Raw genomic sequence first — 19,174 nt, 5'->3', positions numbered from 1 at the left:
GCACGGTGCTTGGGAAAATCTTGGGGGAGTGAGTCCTTTATTTATTAAATGAGTTTCGTTTCATCAACTTCTTCTTGCTGCAGCACGATAGAATAGAAAAAAGAACCTCTCGTATCCCCTCACTTACTGTCTACTTCTCTCTTCTCTTTGTCTTTCTCGTATCGCACACCACACCTCCCGGGTTTTCTTGGCCTACTTTTCGCTTCGAATGCATCATCATCATCCGTCACCGGCAGCAAATGCAAGCTTACAGCAGCAGCAGCAATCGCAGGATGATTCCAACGGCAACGCTACCACCACGGCCGTCAACAACGGCACAACACCACAAGCAATGCAACAGCAGCCACCGACCGGAAACGGTGACATTCCGCACCATGCACCACCACTGCAGGTACTTTTGCGTATAACAAACCCCGTCAGAAACTCGCACATGCTTTTCATGCGAGCTCCCACGCAGCTGGACCACATCGCTATTGCGAACCCCATCCCATCCGGGTTGCTGCGTTCGAGGGAATAAATATAAACTTCTTTATCCAACCGACTCCGCACACCGTCTCGGGTAGCTTTCTTCACCGTCAGCGGAAGTTTTTTCGACGCGAGAAATTTGTTCTTAATCCCTCCGAAGCCGGGAACCATTTCAACCGTATCCGATAGCATCTGCTGGTCGCGAGTTTATCGAAACCGATAGCTTCACAACGCAAGTGCTTGTCAAGTCCGGGCAGATTACTTCCTCCCTAAATTCTTCCGGAGGATGGGGGAAGGAGTGGGGAGGAAATTGAAAAAGCGTCCGGCGTTGCTATCTGCTCCTTTGTCCGCTTTCGTTTAGCGAACTAATTTCATCCTTCACGGATGTCGCTTCCGTAATCTACCACCGCGATGTTCGCTGAAGCACGAACTTTGCTGATGAACGGAGAGGAATTTGTTCAAGGAAACAACATCATTGTGAATGTGTAATCCGTTCGCAAAACCTCGCCGCTGTAGTTGGCACGTTTAAATTTAGACTCGTCCTAGCATGTTCGCTGAATGCTTACACTCACGTTACACTGTGGTACTTTTCCCCGATTTCAAATGCAGCAAATTCGCCAAAGCTCAAAGGAAAGCACCGGCTCGTCGGACACGGACAGCGACGACGAGAGCGATGACGAGTCCATGCCGGGAGCGGTGGCCGGCCCGATCGGGGCCACCGAGGCGGACAAGGTGCAGCAGACGAAGGAGACGGAGGCCGGTGCGGAAATCTCCGCCCTCGTTAACTACGTGCAGCCGGTGCACTTCAGCAGCTTCGAAAATTCGGAAAGTAAGATTGCACCGAAGATCCCATCCGTTTTCCACCCATCAGATCCCATTCGCGTCACGTCGCATTTTCCCCGAGATGGCTGCACTCGGCAGCCACTTGGAGCCATATCGTACCATTTGCCACCCTAATTGCTCGGCGACGAGCTGCGTGCAGGAAATTGCAATACATTCTCGCGAATCGTTTTCCAGAAAAGGCTCGGTTCTACGAGATGTCCTCGTTCGACGAGAAGCAGGCAACCACCCTGCTGAAGGAGCGACCCATCGAGTTCGTCAACTACAACAAGCACCAACTGTCGCGAGTGTACCCGGCCGGAACACGCTTCGACAGCTCCAATTTTATGCCTCAGGTAAGTTCCGTGGCTCTGGCCGTGGCTAGGTGCCGGAAGGAGTGGCTCTCATTTATACCACGATGTAATACGTATGATGATGGGATAGTTTTTGAGGCGGAAAATGAGACAACTGAAGAACTTTTTGAAGAGCTGAAAGCAACTCGTAGGATTGCGATGGATTTAAAACTGAGGGTGTTGATGCAAATATTCATTCGAGTGGTTTCAGCGTAAAGCGAGCTGATGCTTACTCGAGAGACCAATGACATGCAAATTTTATAGAACTACTTTTTCTAGAGTCTAGACATGGTTTTTTTTTAAACAAGGTTGAGGATTGGTGTTTTTGTTATCACGAAACTCTGAAGATAATTGTAATATAATTATCACCATTATTCATGGCATAAAATGTTGTTTTTGACGACGACTCGAGTTTTCGACTTAACCATTGGCGCTCGTTATAAAACAAACTTCAGATGTGAAAATGTGCTCCACATTATTTGTTCTATATTTATTAATCCATTATCAATGAAACCTCAATATGATACTCACATCGTGATAAAGATTTTGATTTTTGGCTATATTAAAAAAAACTGTCTATGATCTTCCGAATTCGATTTTAATGAATCTGTGCGGTCGTAAATCTAAAAAAGTGAGTTTTTTTATATTGAATATAATGAATATAAAAACACTAGGCGCTCTTACGCCTTTAGTGCGTTTCTGTTCTGTTAACCCAGTAACGTGCCCGGAAATCGTCGGAACAGGAGAGAAAGGCAGAATTTGTGGGCGAATGAACAATGTGGCGGACCGGTGCTTTGTGTTGCAGTGGCATCAAGTGACAGCGGCTTCCATTCCGGGAATGCCAAGCGCATAACGTGTTGGTGGCCTCATCCAGGAAGAGCACATAGTCCTCCGTATGGTTGAATATGGCCTGTGCGCCATAGTGCTGTTCTAACGATGGGCCTGCGACCGGGTTCTCAGACACCTGTTCATCGCCAGTTCCCACAGCCTCACCGAAGAATTTTTCCCGGAAGAGAGTAAATATTTGCCGTTTTTCGAAAAAGCGATCGAACAAACTTCGGCTCCATAGTGGGCGGCTGGAAAAGTGTTGACGCAGCGGGAACTGACAGCGTCCCATAATTTAATTGAACCGTCCAAGCTACCGGTGGCATACATGGTGGACGCACCGTTGAAGCGCACGGACGTGATCGCACTTTGGTGCTGTTTCGAAGGAACGCTTGCACTGACAAAACAACGTGCTGTTTGCAAATCATACACGCGAAGAACGTGGTGATCGGTTCCCACGGCCATGGAATCGCCGGTCGGATGAAAGGCAAGGCAACGGATGGCAACGATGTCGGACAGCTCCTTGTAGGCCTTCTTCACCGCTGCCTTCGAGATATCGAACAACTTCACCGTGCGATCACGCGATCCGGATGCCAGAATTTGGTTCTTCGGATGAAACTCCAGACACGATACTTCGTCCGTGTGATCGTACAGCATACGGATCACCGGATGACAAGGCTGCTCCTGTCCCGGTCCCATGCCTCCAGAGGCGGAAAGCATCCGGTCTACCGCTAAAACCTTTATGCTGGTATCAACGCTTCCGGTTGCCACCAGCTGTCCATCGGTGCTGAAGCAACCAGCCCGACACGGCTGCATATGGGTTGTTATGTAAGCTGTTTCATAGGTGGCTGGCTCGGGGACTAACGTCGATGATTCCGCATGGTATTCTAGATCCAACGCACATGAATGATCGTCCAACAAATTGTTTTCATTCGATGGTCTGATCTGGTGCGACTGGCTGACGATGGCCATCAGTCTATCACTCGGGGCACACGGTTCGTGCGGTCCAATCACATTGGCTACCTCCTTCGCCGCGTCAAAAAAGCCGTCGTAATAGAGTTGACTAAGAGGCAAAATGAAAGAATAGTAAACCCTCGTGGGCACCCTCTACTTAAAACGATCACTAACCTTATCATTAAACGGTAGAGATTCTTCTTCGAGTACATCGTTGTTCCTGTATCGTTTTTGTCTTGCAAGATTTATTAGTGAGCTGCCTGTAGTCCTGCGATTCTAGTTTATCCCTGATCGCTGATCTGAAACAAAGTGATACCTGAAACAATTCTGGCGTTAAATCCAAGTATGCGAGGAAAATGTCATGCTTATGTCAAACAATTGTTTACACAACATAAGTAGTGCTGGCAACATGACACAATTTAGTTTAGAAAGTCTTTGTGTAATTTATGCAACTTTTGTTAAACGAGAATTACTTTTTATTTAAAAACCAACACTCATGAAAGAATTAAATTCAAGATATTCTTTTCTGCATACAAAGAACAACCTCTGTGAATTTGTTAATACAGTCTGCTGCAAGTAAAATCGGACACTCGAAAAATGAGACGATCTGCTGTCTTTCCGCAAGCCTACAGCATTCCCGGAACCGAATGTTGACCTTCAACGTATACATTTCTTTTTATCAACTCTTCCTCTATGTAAGAAAATTGAAAACGGAATCATAATCTATTGTTTTACTGAGATACGGCCCAAAATGTGGGCGAAGACCCGAAAAGCGGACACGCAAGTAAAATCGGACAGGTAGTTTTCTTTGCCGTTTGGTGCACTTTAAGTGGCCGCATGTCGTTCTAGCACCATATTTATGAGTTGGCCACTATTGTTCTTTGTAGTTGCAAGGTAGACAACAAAATGATGAAACAAAAATACTCAAATTTGAACCAGAAGCAACGAACTTAAACTTGTTAGTATCAGATGGGCTTATGCCCAGATTATGATCAGTAAGATGGCCCAAACATGAAGGTAAACTAGCTGCGATGAACGCAAAATAGAATTGGATAATCTTGTGAAATGAAAGTTTGTTTATTTCATTACTGAAGCCCTTGGTTTAACCAAATCAATGAACCATAGCCCAGTAACCCACTTGGAAACATGAAAAGAAGAGTCAATAAAGTAAAAAAACAACGATTAAATGAAGAAAATTCATCAAACATATTTACATAGTCAAAGGTATTATCCATTAGCTTTCATATCAGTAAAAAAAATTTTGAAGTTTGGACATGATTAATCAATCATATGGTATCGTAACTCCGTCGAAGTCCCTGGGAAGCTGCAGTCATACACGGCATCATGAAAAAGGTGTATTACATCAATATTCTCAAAATTAAGTCAAAACCTAGAACCTAATAACTAACATTTGAGGTAATTTTTTGTATTCTATCAAGATTATAATTCAAAACACACATTACTGGATGCTAGATTATGGGTATTATTGAACTACCCAAACTGCTCACTACCGCCATCTAATAACAATACACTTGTGGGTAACAAAGCGCTTGTAGGAACTTATGCTGGTGGTTGCATGACTACAAACCTATTTAAAACTTCTTGAGAAAATTTAAAGACATGAACTGCAGAGTTTATGTAAAGAAAATTACAAAAATTTAGTCGGAAGCAAGCCAAAACGGCTACAAGTTTTTATCGCTACAAGTGAAAACTTAAGAAAATATTGAATTTTAATCACCTGTTTGGATTATTTACATTACAAAAAGTAAATTGTGTCAGTAAATTATGATAAACAATCATTGTCAGTTAAGTTTAAACAAAAATATTGCAAATACTCCACACTGAAATAGTAACATTTTTTATTTGCACACACACCAACTTATTGTTATTTTTTGCGTGGTTTTTTAATGATAATGTTGGTACCTATAAAATAAATGCAAAGAACAATAGTGGCCAACTCATAAATGTGCTGCTAGAACGACATGCGGCCACTTAAAGTGCACCAAACGGCAAAGAAAACTACCTGTCCGATTTTACTTGCGTGTCCGCTTTTCGGGTCTTCACCCACATTTTGGGCCGTATCTCAGTAAAACAATAGATTTTGATTCCGTTTTCAATTTTCTTACATAGAGGAAGAGTTGATAAAAAGAAATGTATACGTTGAAGGTCAACATTCGGTTCCGGGAATGCTGTAGGCTTGCGGAAAGACAGCAGATCGTCTCATTTTTCGAGTGTCCGATTTTACTTGCAGCAGACTGTAGATATCGGTAAAGAGAACGGTGTCCTATGATTAGTGGAATTATAGTATCATGGATTGGATTATTGTTTTTTACAGCTCTTTTGGAATGCCGGCTGCCAGCTGGTGGCCCTGAACTACCAAACGCTCGATCTAGCGATGCAGCTGAATCTGGGCATCTTCGAGTACAACCACCGTTGCGGGTATCTGCTGAAGCCAGAATTTATGCGCCGCAAAGACCGCCGGCTGGATCCGTTCGCGGAGAGTACGGTAAGGAGCAGAGTGTCCTCAACGGTTTCCCTCGGTTGGTAAGCGGCTTACGAGTGGAGATGTTATTTCTTCCGACAGGTCGATGGTATCATTGCCGGCACGGTCATGGTGACGGTGATATCGGGCCAATTTCTCACCGACAAGAAGGTGGGCACGTACGTGGAGGTGGACATGTTCGGCCTGCCGGCCGACACAGTGCGCAAAAAATTCCGCACAAAGATCGTGCGCGATAACGGCATCAACCCGGTGTACGACGAGGAACCGTTCGTGTTCAAGAAGGTCGTCCTGCCCGAGCTGGCCAGCATACGGATAGCGGCGTACGAGGAGGGCGGCAAGCTGATTGGCCACCGGGTGCTGCCGGTGATAGGGCTGTGTCCGGGATATCGCCACCTAACGCTGCGGACGGAAGTCGGCCAACCAATACCGCTGGCGACGCTGTTCCTCTGCATCGTGGTGAAGGACTACGTCCCCGACGGGCTGTCCGATTTTGCCGAAGCGCTGGCCAACCCGATCAAGTACCAGAGTGAGCAGGAAAAGCGCTCGAAGCAGCTCGCCGTCCTGCAGGAGGACATGGAACCGACCGAGGAAGACTCATGTAAGGATGGATGAAACATTGTTTCGCATGGGGTGTTGTTCACTCGTTTGCCACTTCACTGATTTCCATCGGTGTTTTTGTCTGTTACGTTTGCGTTGCGTTTGCTTTCGACGTTGCTTTATTTATTTATCGTTTTCTTCTCCCCTACCGGTACCCCTCTTTGTTTGGCTTCTTTCCCGTGCGTTGTTTGCCCGCCCCGCTCCCCTATTGGATCTACCCCTTTTCCTAACGTGGGACAGTTGTCGTTGTATCCTTAGGTGTTAACAAAAAGAGCGAAACGGTGAAATCGAGCGAAAGCAACGCCAACAGCGGCAGCCCAGCTAAGCAGCGTCAAGTGGGTGGCACTCAATCGTCGGCCACACCAGGTGGAGGAGGGACTAGCGAGAACGATGGAGACCGGGAGGTACCACTCGAGGCAATCACCAAGATGGTATCCCTGCCGGTGGCACAATCCTCCTCCCAGGATCACTCCATGTCACCGTCGGCAAGGTCCACCACCACTCAATTTGCGTTGTCCGGGGGAGGCGGTGGCGGTGGTGGTGGACCCATTATCACTACTACGACCAACACATCCGGCATGGGTTCGAGTGACGCGGCAAATCATCAGCACGATGGTGGAAAAATCGTGGCCGATCCGTTGGAGAAAATTTTCGAGGACAAGGTGATACGCAAGAAGCGCGAAGCGCTCGAGAAGGAACTGAAGGCGCTGAAGAAAAGCCACGACAAGGAGAAGCTGAAAATACACGCGTCGCAGAAGAGCACCGACCTGGGCGTCGATGGGCAGGTCAAGAAGTCCAAGTTTGCCATGGGCAACAAGCTAGTGAAGCGATTCAGCAGCAAAAACATGGCCGACATGAACGTGAAGGTGCCGCCCTGTGCGCCCTCCTCCGATGCGGGTGACGTGGCGGGTGACGCACAGGCGGAGCGGCTGAGGCAAATCTGTCGTGACCACGCCAGCAGCTATCGGGATGTGCTGGAAAAGTATCACGAAATCATCTACACTTTAGCCGAGGATCTGTTGCGCCAGTCGCAGGAGGCACAGATGAAGCAGCTTCGGGTAAGCGAGACGGGGGATGGTTTCGATTCGCGGTTGCTTAGATGCAATAACACGCTGTGATTTTTATTTTCCCCTTTCAGACACAACAAGAGCGCGAAACGAGTGAAGTGATGCGCCAGCTGCAGTTGTCCCGCAAAAGCGAAGTAAAGCAGTTGGCGATGGTCCACAAGGACAAGGACGAGCTGGAACGGTAAGCACGAATGAATTGGTTGCATGTGGAAGCATAATGAGTGTGCTTGCTGCTATAATCCATCCCCTAACACCATCGCTTTTCCTCTCGAAATACCAACAGCATGAAGCGGGAGGTGGACTCGACGCTCGTGGAAAAAGGAGTCACGGAACGGACACGACTGACGGCCACGTACGAACGCAAGCAGGACGATCTGCAGCGTCAACACGATGCGGTAAAGCAAGGCTTAGAGGATCACAAGGCGAAGGTAAAAGGAGAACAACAAAATCGTGCTCCTGATTATTGAAGCACTCCGAAGGACCGGAATTAAGTCTCTTTCCCTGCTGTCGTTTCGTGGAAATTCCTTCGCAGGCACGCTCAATGCTGGAAAAGGAAGCGGAATCTCATGCCTGCATTTCGGACACATTCCTGGCGCACCTGAATACCAGCAACAGTACCACCAGCTGTTCGTCGGTCGGTGCCGCTGGCACGACCCATCCACCGGCGACCTCGCTGTCGAGTGGAAATATTTGTGCCACCGGTGGTGGTGTTGCTGCCGGAACCCACGAGAATAACGTTAACAACGCCCACGCGTAGCAGCGAAAGTAAACCACAACAGGACCTACGACGATTGGAGGGAAAGCATCGTTCCGGTGGCCGTAGCTGTGAACCGGTTGTTAGGAAGGTGTAACGTTTGTTTTTTCTTCTTGTTTTTACTTACGACACTACGATGCCAACTCTTAAAACTCCTTATACCTACTAGCTACTTAATGATGAAACTTGATTGGCCTAATTACTGGTAAATAATTGTATCTTGTCGGTAGTTTTCCGGCCACGTGGTAGCGGGCTGCCTTTTTAGAACCGCGAGTTACTCTTAGCGCGTATAAGTTTGATCGGTACACGTGCTTGTACCAGGTGTGCTTTCATGTGCTTTTCCGATCGTTTTGGTTCGATTATTGTTCTGGTCAAATAGTTTCTCTCTCGAAGCAATGTAAGATGTTAACCGATTGATGAAAGCATTAAGAAATTGTGGGAGTGAACAGTAACCGGCCCCATCTTTTTGGTGCAACAAATGGGAAGGAGCTTGTTTAGTAGGAAACACTGCTGAAGGAGTCGCTAGAGTAGAGTAACAGACGATTAACAATAGATCTTGAACTTAACGGGTATTTTAAGCGACAAGCTGTGCGAATGGAAATGCGTAGAAGAAAAAAAAAGTAGTTGTACTCACCACTATAGTTACATATGTTACCATATGCGTTTGCATTAGGCAGTTAAGGGAAGAAGAATAGGATCTCCCGATGGCCATCAGTGCGGAATCGTCCTTCTAGAGAGCGCCCGCATAAACTTAACCTGCGCAGCGGATTCCTTCTCTTTTGGGAAAAGAAAACCGGAACCGATCTAACTCGAACTGAATTTGAATGGTAGGTCCCTCTCTTTTGGGACAGTTATGATTTCACCATGCAGAAGAATCTCAACATTTAGCAAAACAAAAACAAAATATTAAGAGGGAGAACAGAAAACATCGCCTATCGTTTTGTGTTGCTGTTCGTTCAATTTTGTTACCCAACAAAATCGCGTGTAACTCCAGCAAGGGTTCCACTAACCTAACTGTAGTCCTTTAGTAAGCATGTCGAATAATCAGTGCTTTGAGACAGTGGTTTTGCTTCCGTCATATCGTGCAATATGCTCCCGAAGCAACAATTTGGTAATGTTTCTTGGACAATATTTGCAATGCATTCAAATTAGCTGTTGCTTACCGGTATTCTGCTTGTTTAAGACCGAGCATTTCTTTTTTGGCAATTTTGGGAAACTTTGTTTCCCTTTTTTATGATCAACGTTAAACGATGTTTGTGGAACCGGTTCGGTTCTCCGGCCACTTTCTAATAATACTCGAATAAGTTAACAAACGGTTGCAGTGAAGCTTTAACGTAATGAAGCGTTGGATGATTTTGAAATTGTAGCATTCCTTCGACCTCGGAATCGGAGCGAAAGGTAGGATTTGAGCCATGTTAACGTAAAAATGAAACAAAAGAAAACAAACCAGTTAGCAATCGTACGATTACATGTATGTTTAAAATTCAAATAAAACGAAAACCACACCAACAACAGCGAAACCTATCGCATAGACAGAAGTAAAATCATAATCAACACGCACTCAAACACAATGAATGATAAATGTTAACAAAAGCTAAAGAGAATAATGCTTAGACGCAAAAACAAATCAGTACATCGTGAAGAGATGCGAATAGCAACAGATCGCTGGCGACGGCTCCAGAAATATCACAGCGGTACATTAACAATCGTACATACTTATCCATACTCGTTCCACTGAATGTTTGTGAATACATTGAACTGAATCTAGTGTCAAATGAAGGAGACAGGGATAAAACTCCATTCAACCAAATTGTGCTGTTTAATAGAAGAAGACGAAAAACACAAAGTTTGTATTGAGGTTGTTTTGGGGAAAAATGCAAGGCGAATTTGGAAAACGTAGCACATAACTATAAACGCGCAATAACTTAAGAAAAGGGAAAAAACGGCAGCAGCATGATCGATGCAATACTTATCACAAACCACAAACAACACGCGCAACAAACTTATTTATTGATATAGCTCTATAGAGTCGTAATGCATTTTATAAATATTGATGTTATATATCTATTGCTAAACACCCAAAACATATGGATGGATTAATGGTAATGGAAAAATCATTTCCTTTCATCGTATTATAGCTTCCCGGAGCGATGGAACACGTGGCTCGCCGTTAACGGAATCCACAAATGGGATTGGGTAGTTTGCAACTGGAAGAATCATTAGCAAACCTTATGAATTGATCGGAAAGGAAATTGAACAAAACCGTTACCATAGCAACGCACTATTTGAATTGAATGTTTACCATTGCATCGCGTGGCAAAGCAATTTGCATCCCGAACGCGCACGATGATCATGGGAAAACGGATTTGGTCGATGGATTTACTAACAAACAAACAAACAAACAAACAAACAAACACTCTACTTACTATGTATTACCATATTGTGCGATAAATGTGACTGTTCGAAATCGTATATTCGGCACGCAAAGCGCGGTGCGAACCTGCTCTGCTGCGTGTCACTTGTGGGCAGCTTCTTCGTCGTTGATGTCTCGTTTACTAGCGTGTAAGATTGTAATAGATTTAAGCAAAAAAAAAAACTAAAAAAAAAACAAAAATCTAGCCGTTAAACTAGGTGACAACATTTTCCGGTGAACGCTATCAAGAAAAAATCACGTGATAAACCCACCTCTATCTCCCGGGTAAACACAGGGAAGGCATGACGAAAGCACCGCCGCGTGCACGTGAGGATCACCCGAGGAGGATGGAAGTGGAGGGGGAGGTGTGTACATATGGTGGTAGCTAAAACCCCCCTCCACCCGACCATCCGGAAAACTGGGGTGATCTCTCCTTCTGGGTGATCATGGCACGTGCATGTTGGGCAACCTTTTCGAACCACGTGTATGTGCACGTGCGTGTTTTTTTGGGGGTGTACGTCGTCTGTGTTTCAAGGGAAATCTTCTAGTTAGTTGTTGAGAAAAATTATACATTTCCCAAATGTTGTCCTTCGTGAGACGGTGGCGCGCAACGGATCAGGGCTGATACGTCGTACTGTTTTAGGGATCTTCATAGAAGAAACCTCGAATAAACATGTTTAAAGTGTTTTTTTATTTAAAAAATTATTATTTAATGATTTTAATTTTTTTTTTCAATGCGTTATTTTGAATTTTGCAAGCAGTGAGCGACCATTTTTTAACAAAAAGTTTTAATGCCTGTGTTAAGCTAGTAAAAAGAAAAAAAACGAAGACAATCATTGACAACCACACTGTCATCTTATGAGAAAGGCAAAGCGCTTTCCTGTATTGTAATTCGAGGTCGCCGGGGTTCGCACACAGCCCGAAACACCGGCCGCTCCGAACCACTTCTATAAGGCAGCTGAACTTAACTAGAATCGTAGACAGCAGAGTTTCATCCTTGTGCTGAACGCATTAATTTCTTAATCCATTCGTTACGTATCGTTTCACGTTCTTTTACGACCCTTGAACCGCGTTCGAGGGAAGAAAAACCTTGGGGGCAAAAGTTTTGCGTAACAAACCGTTTACCGAAAAACTACACTTTCTATCTCTATGTGCCTTGTACGTAAAATACGACAAACGTTTGAAGAAGCAGAAGGAAAACCATATAAACACAAAACTCATGTTTAAAATCAATTTCATCACTTCACACCATTTCATCCATCTTTTTCACAACCCGGAGCCGGAGAAGGCACAAAAGAAATCTCCAATCATGAAGCATAGCTCTTATCAACTTATCAAGGTAACGATAATCGACTCTTCTACCAGAGAGCCTACGATAGGTAAAACGAAATGTTACGATCCCGGGTTTTTTGCTTTCACACACCACGTTTCGCCTAAGGAAAAAACTATCGTGATGTTTGGGATTGGCAAAAAGGAGGAAGTTTAGAAATGTCGGCCAACACTCAAATTGTATTGTATTGACTTTGGAAATGAAAAGAGACGTTGGACGAAAGGAAACCATTGAAAACACCATTAACGTTAGACTTTGGAATATATGACTCTTGTATGTATGTACGCTCTTGTAGAAAGGTGCGATTTATCTTACGTTAGAATAATCGATTTCGAGGGCAAAGATGCATAAAAAGCGGCAATCGAACCGATTTGTCCCCCTGCCTCTAGTCATCGAGACTGCAAACCCTTCCTTCCTTGACCCGTATCGCAGTTTGGTTTGGTTCCATCTCCTTCATCCTAACTCATCTCGGATCCAAACGAGATCCAAGCAAAACAAAAAGAAAAAAAACACACACTCTTGTACATTACGAATCGGTCACACTCCCGGCGGCCGGAACAAAAAACCGCCGCGGAGCACGTGCATCCGAGGACGACGACAGTATCTAATTGTGACATACACAGAAACCGAGGCGCGTACCATGTGATTGATGCGGAGGACACGGAGAAGAGGGCACGTGTTAGGGCAGGGGAAACCAACCATCATTGGGAAGGTGCCAGCACCGCTGTGTTTCACTCACTTTCCTATCTCGCGGGGTCACTCGGTCCCTCTAGGTCCCTCCCTATCTCTCTCTCTCTCTATCTCTCTCTCCTATGCCGGAAGGTGGGACAGTTTGGGTTACAAGGGGGATGATATGATAGCTATTGATTATACTAAACTATGTAAGGTGTTTCATAGCAAATAGTTGACAAATCTCGTTCTGCGGCGCGGGAAACCGGGGATTACAGCAACACAACCATTAAAAATACCACTAGAACGAAACACTAAGTATTAATGTGTAACACGATAGATATGAGATAATTAATAGCAAAAGAAGATAAAAAGAAAACAACTTATATATAGATATATTTAGCATGTTGAGATAGTTGAAAACATATTGAAGCAAACAAAAAAAGGGCAAAAGGGGAAAAACGGAGGCACGGGCTCGATCAGAGCCAGATTTGAAAAGGAAACTGAATTGAAAAATCAACTCGAACCGTGACTGACTGAACTGTTTCCCAACGGCAGTTATGGGCAATTTTGCCGGGGCGGGCGGCCCGGTATCTTATCGATATTCAAATCACACCCGATCGCAGTGGACGAAATCGATCCACCGTACGACGATCTCATGTGTCTTCAAAAAGGGCCGCTTTACACTTTTCTCCCAGGTTGGGCGCGTGTCGCTCCGTGCGCTCTTTGCAATATAACTGATACCGTTTCGGGTGGTCTTGGGTGTTGTTACCATGAATAAGGCAAATAATCTACCAACTCCTGAAAAAGAAAGCTTGGAGAAAAAAGTTCCGAATGGACGTGGTCAAAGTGAGATGGCTTACTAGGTGCGGTACCACACCGTGGTTACTCCGCGTAGAGATTGGTTGAGTCACCGGTGTTAAAACCTGGAAACAGAAACACAAACATTTGAATCAGTAAAAGTTCTCCTTCAAAACCCCTTGAAGCAGCTATTGTTGTGATGAAATGAAACATTAAACAAATAAAAATAACATTCAAATCGAATGGAACGGATTGTGCGCTTCTAATTGTTCGTCGCGTTAAGAATGAAAGAATCGTTGTTTCGGTGCCACGCACGGGGTTGTTGCGGATCAGTTCTGATCGCACCTCTTATGCGGGTTCCATCGTTATCAGCGTAACAGTGTTTGACTGATGCGTCCAAAGTGTGCCATAATTGCACACTACCCGTACGGCGTAATGAACCAGCATAATCGGGTCAACACACCCCGGCCAGAACTCGGTCACGGGCAGCCCCCGTCGAGCCGAGAGTGACGCACAAAACTCTTCCACAAACGGTACACCATAAGCCGGACAAAGTATTTGCGTATGCGGTTTTTGAACCACGATTTATTTTATTGGATTACTTTTATTTCCTCCAGGTTTGATTATGTAAATATTGCCTGTATTTTGTTTTACTCCCCTTTCAATAGATAAATTGGTCGCTATGAAGCAAAATGGGACAGTCGAAAATTAGACTTGACTTCACTAGGGTAAAGTTAATTATACGTAATCAATTTTGATTTCATGTTCCAAAGACTGAGAATTTGAATAAATTAAATTTATATTAGCTATCATGCCCTGTTCCCCAGAAAGTTTAATTAAATAAAAGCTTTGCGCTATTATTATACTCTATGCCAACGCGAACATTTGAAATCGTTTTCTTCCAGTGAAGAACAGCCTACTACAAACGAAAAAAGATGCTAAATTTTAACAGTCCCATTTTACTTGCTAGTGGCGTCAGTTTGCTTCAATGCACTTCTTGAGAATCGCTTCAATAGGAGTCCTTACATGGTACGCATGTGTATATCATTAGACATTATTTTTTATTCCTACCGATATTGGACAGTTTTTCTTCGTCGTCTTCTCGTTCTTGTCACCATATTGGTGCACGTTTTCGCTATTCTCACCCTCTCTAAACGCTAGTTAAAGGTTGAAAAATAAAGTCACCCTGTATGTAAATCTGTCATCCCTTCTGCTTTCACACTACTAACAACGGGAAATACAAAAAAAGAACAAGAAATATCTTTCACTTTCACCGCCCCCGAATGTCTAACAAGAGTTGATAATGGCGAGTGTGATAACAATTACAACTAACATAATATCGACGCGAGACGTTGGTTTGTTTTCTTTTCACGTGGGTTTCTTGCTTCGTTGTGGCAGCGGGCCCAAAAAACAGCATGCCCGGAACCGCCGCTAAACCTTTTCTGTCTTTTCGTTTGCGTTTGTAAATAGATTATTATTTGTATAATTATATATAGTAGATGTATTTGGTCTATGAACGAATGGAGTGCGACCGCCCGGTTTCCTAAACGGTCCGCTCCGGAAAGTTGTATCACTTGATCATTTCGATTATCATCAGACTGATGGCGGACCCGCACGCCAGTCCGATACCGAGGAATGCGGCCATCATCGACGAGGCCATCTCCTTCTCGTGCGCCTCGACGACTCGCGGGGCCCCGATCAGGGCGATGTTTGCGAGGTACCCGTTCGACAGGGCGAACGCGGCCATCAGCACGATGAACATGTAGTCGGAATGGATGAGCACCGGGAAGTTGTGGTGCTGCGTAATGTTACACAGCAGCATCGCCGGCACGAAGGCTATCCGGGCGATCGTAAGTACACCGATCAGGATGGGATTGTTCCAGGGCTGAAGAAAAATGGCACAAGAGAAAGAGAGGCAATTTGTTCAACAAAACGGGATCATTTTGAACCTTTAACGACACGCAATGTTATTCATATTTTATTCGTATGTTATTTACATCACCATCTGAGTCGACTGGTTACCACCTAAAAATATTTGGAATGTGGAACCGGTCTTAAAATGTAGAAAAACTGTTGCGAATGCGTGAATTGTTATTATTCAGTAGAATATGAGTACAATTAAAGTTTAATTTTTTACGATAATTTTGTTAAGAAACGCAAACACTAAACCAGTGATGTCAAACTCGTTTCACCTTGCGGGCCGCATTTCCTCCCAAAATAGGTTCGCGGGCCGCATTTTCTCCCAAAATAGGCTCGCGGGCCAAACCATATAATTGATTGAAGTGATGAAAATATGTTCTTATCAATGTGGTTTTATCTTAACAGTTTTACATTTTCACATTTTTTCATATTATATTACTTCTTATAAAATTTACCAATTTTGAGTAAAAGAGAGGGTTTGTTGCTCAATCGTTGTATCAAATATATGTTGCAGTTCAAGACTATTGTGTATTTTGGTAAAAATTTTAGAAAAGTAAAGGTATATAATTACAATAGCTAACTTATTGCTCCGCATTTGTTATTTTCTTTCTTTCGATGTAATGTTTCAAAGGGGTCGCGGGCCGCACCCAATGTGCTTGCGGGCCGCATGTGGCCCGCGGGCCGCATGTTTGACATCCCTGCACTAAACGATAAAACCAAAATCAGGCTTCCTTACTTCTTTTGCTAGCCTACTACAAAAATAGCTCACTACGATTCAGAAGTTTCAATAATCTTTTATTTTCACTTACCCACTCGAACATTCCGGCAAAAACTCGCCCAAGATAGTCGCCGGTGTTGAACAGCAGATAGTTTACGACAGGCAGGAAATACACGTCATTCCACGGTCGCCCATGGTTCTGCGACCCGACGAGCACCGTGACGGCCGGATAGATCGATAGGGTCGTAACGAAGATCAGCCATTCGACGAATCCATAGAGCCAGATCTTCCCTAGTATGGTAAAAACGCGTGGTTCCGCGCGTGGACAAAGATCCCTCGCGGCCGGATCGGCCTCCAGCGAGCTCTTCATGAGCGTCTTCGTGCAGCTGTAATACTTGAAAAACAACGTCCGTGACATGACGATGTAGGCCACGAGGGAGAACAGCAGCACCAGACATCCGACGGTGAAGAAAACAAACGCCGTCGTGGAGGGATTTGAGGCGTAGATGAGGGTTATGATGTTGGCAAGGGCGGAAAAGATGCCACCCAGCGCTTGGCCGCTTACGGCGGCCGTCATGTAGTTGGCACTAAACTGACCGGCAATACCGAACAGACCTCCGGTGAGGATGGCCGAGAAACCTTTAAATGGAAGGGTGAGTTGTGTGAGGATTTTATGAGGAAATTTCGATTCGATTCGACTTACTGTTAATGACGACGACAGTCAGCATCGTAAGGTGGAAGAATTCATCTTGCCACTGGTCGGTATTGACGCGCACCAGAGCGGTCGTGCCGATCATGATGAGTAGCATCATGACAAGGGATCCAATCATCCGGAAATGCAAAGGTATCTTGTGGCCGACGGAAGCGTTCAGAATGAGAAAGATCACTCCCGGCACCGACGCGGCTATACTCAAGTCCGACTGAAACTCCAACTGACGCGGCGTCAACTGGGACGTGTTGTTCGTGGTCACATTCCGGAACTTATACTGCCAGTAGTCTTCGGCCGTAACGAAAAAGTTCCATGGTACCATCGTCGTCATGCCCATCAGGTAGAATACTAAGTAGGTATAGTTATACTTGTCGGACGGGGCAACTCGAAGCTGTTGGCCGGATCCGACGATGCGCGTCTCCGTGGCGTGCTCTCTCGCAGCGTCGGGAATGTTGCTGCTGGAGGCGTTGATAGAGCCCGCATAGGCATTGTCCAGGAACGCGTCGCTGTCCGTTTCCCGATCGTCGGTGTCCTGCAGCAGGGGCCGGGAGTTCGTTGCATAATCCATTACTGTTCGGTCGTGAATGCGTTTGTCACACGGTGATCCGATTACTACTGGCGTTTCCTGGTGCCGTGTCGGGACGATGTTGAGTCATCAAACGGATCGATTGCAAAGGAGCATCACACACTACATTGCTACCCCGACCGAAACATAAACATTCACGCACAACAAAGGGGTTCAAAATGGTTGTCCGATAATCTCCACCGCCTGCCTACTATGTCGAGGCACTGCTGATTAAGCAAGTTGATAACAAACACAACACTGCCACTAGATACAGTCAGTGAAGGGCACACGTTTTGCTTCCGCTACGGGGTTTCTAATCACTTTCTGATTGTAACGATGCACGCTGCACTTTCGCATCCGTCGACACGCAAGACAAAGCGAAGACTGCAAACTGCAAGATGCAACAAAAATGATCAATTATCATGGATTTTCAACTCAGCTGTTCTGACTGATTGGGATTCACTACGAACTAGTGGTGGCTCTTACAAGCTTGAACCTGTGAATAAAACAGCTCATTTGGGCCAATTGAATATCTCAAATACGTTAGATATATTGTAATGGACGCAAAGCACCAGTTTACTTACCTGTCTAGCTTGAAATACATGATATCAGCCAAATCTGAGGCGCTATTTGTGAAAAATGTTATCAGAACATCAAACATGTTCGTTCCGCGATAAAGTCCCCGCCGGGAAAGTGCGGAAAAACATCACAAAGGACTTGCTTCACTGTTTCAGTGACCCACGATGCATTCAATTTGAATGTTAACGTTGTCATAATTGTTTTTGAAACATATTAAATGCTACTCAACTTAGAATAAACTCGGGTAAATCTGTTAGTCTGCATGTTCCCAAAAAAGACTAGATTTTTCGTGTTGTTTGAATACAATTAGAAGAATAATGTCAACTATATTGATATTCTTATGTAAATCATTCATTCGGGCACGCCACACACACCGCGGTAGCCGCAGCATCTCAAGCTCTACCGCTCCAGAGCTTTTTAAACCGCGTCAAGTATTCAACCCAGAAATGGTGGGTTTTTCGTTTTGTATGGGAATGACAACGCAGCGCGTTGTCAAAAAATTTGGATCGAGCACTTTTTTGAACACCAGAAATGCCTTCATTTTCAAAAAAAGGGACGTTACAATTATTGATATGAAGTTAATTATTCAATAAACGATACCATGTTATTGTTTATTGTTCGTGTTAAGATGGTTTTGATTATTCGCGATATTTTTAGTTGTTTATTATTCCAAAATTCCGTGTGAATAATAAATGTTTCTTAATTTGATTTTACTTTCCCGTGTTGACAATGGTGAAAAGGATGGAAGAAATACTTCTAGAAACTATTTAACTCCCTCGATGTGTTTTCTTGTTTGGGGGTACTTTAACATCCGCGCTGGGTGCCGGTTCCTCCCGCCTTTCCCATTCCATGTCTCTCACCGCAGAGACCGCTTTCTCTCCTCAAGGCTTCTGTAAACTTTTCATCATGCACTGTCCAAGCGTTTTCGTTGGCCAGGCTCAGTCGGTGGCCCCTGGCCCTACGGGCCTTGCTCATACCTCCTGTGACATCCACACTTGCAACCTGATGGAGATCAGCGAGGGTGTTTGGTCTGGTGCCTAATAACGGGCACTTGCTGTATGCTGACGATGTAAAATTATTCCTTCCCATATCCTCTCCTTCCGACTTCATACTCCTTCAAGAATCCCTCAACC

At 44.8% G+C, this 19,174-nt stretch overlaps 2 protein-coding genes and 1 pseudogene across 2 annotated transcripts in view; 1 reads left to right on the top strand and 2 right to left on the bottom strand.

Annotated features, from left to right (window-relative positions):
- LOC131281584 (1-phosphatidylinositol 4,5-bisphosphate phosphodiesterase classes I and II) overlaps nucleotides 1–8,340 on the top strand; it is a 62,135-nt gene extending 53,795 nt beyond the window's left edge. The window contains exons 10-18 of the mRNA XM_058310927.1: nucleotides 237–391; nucleotides 1,075–1,294; nucleotides 1,483–1,640; nucleotides 5,752–5,922; nucleotides 6,001–6,517; nucleotides 6,757–7,574; nucleotides 7,655–7,764; nucleotides 7,867–8,011; nucleotides 8,116–8,340. Coding sequence (XP_058166910.1) covers nucleotides 237–391; nucleotides 1,075–1,294; nucleotides 1,483–1,640; nucleotides 5,752–5,922; nucleotides 6,001–6,517; nucleotides 6,757–7,574; nucleotides 7,655–7,764; nucleotides 7,867–8,011; nucleotides 8,116–8,340 — 2,519 coding nt within the window. The remainder of the gene's footprint in view (nucleotides 1–236; nucleotides 392–1,074; nucleotides 1,295–1,482; nucleotides 1,641–5,751; nucleotides 5,923–6,000; nucleotides 6,518–6,756; nucleotides 7,575–7,654; nucleotides 7,765–7,866; nucleotides 8,012–8,115) is intronic.
- Nucleotides 2,326–3,628, bottom strand: LOC131282805 (cleavage stimulation factor subunit 1-like; annotated as a pseudogene).
- A 6,638-nt stretch (nucleotides 8,341–14,978) lies between the features above and the next one.
- On the bottom strand, nucleotides 14,979–17,808 carry LOC131292803 (equilibrative nucleoside transporter 2-like). The gene is made up of 3 exons (XM_058320889.1): nucleotides 16,892–17,808; nucleotides 16,280–16,827; nucleotides 14,979–15,435 (listed from the first exon to the last, which is right to left on the bottom strand). Exons 1-3 carry the CDS (start codon nucleotides 17,463–17,465, stop codon nucleotides 15,121–15,123), a joined length of 1,437 nt encoding a protein of 478 aa, XP_058176872.1. The 5' UTR covers nucleotides 17,466–17,808; the 3' UTR covers nucleotides 14,979–15,120.
- Nucleotides 17,809–19,174: the final 1,366 nt, after the last annotated feature.

The sequence above is a fragment of the Anopheles ziemanni genome, chromosome 2 (genome assembly GCF_943734765.1).
Source record: "Anopheles ziemanni chromosome 2, idAnoZiCoDA_A2_x.2, whole genome shotgun sequence".
Classification (NCBI taxonomy): Eukaryota; Metazoa; Arthropoda; class Insecta; order Diptera; family Culicidae; genus Anopheles; species Anopheles ziemanni.
Note: the sequence above shows the minus strand (reverse complement) of the source record. Positions and strands in the feature narration are given on the sequence as shown.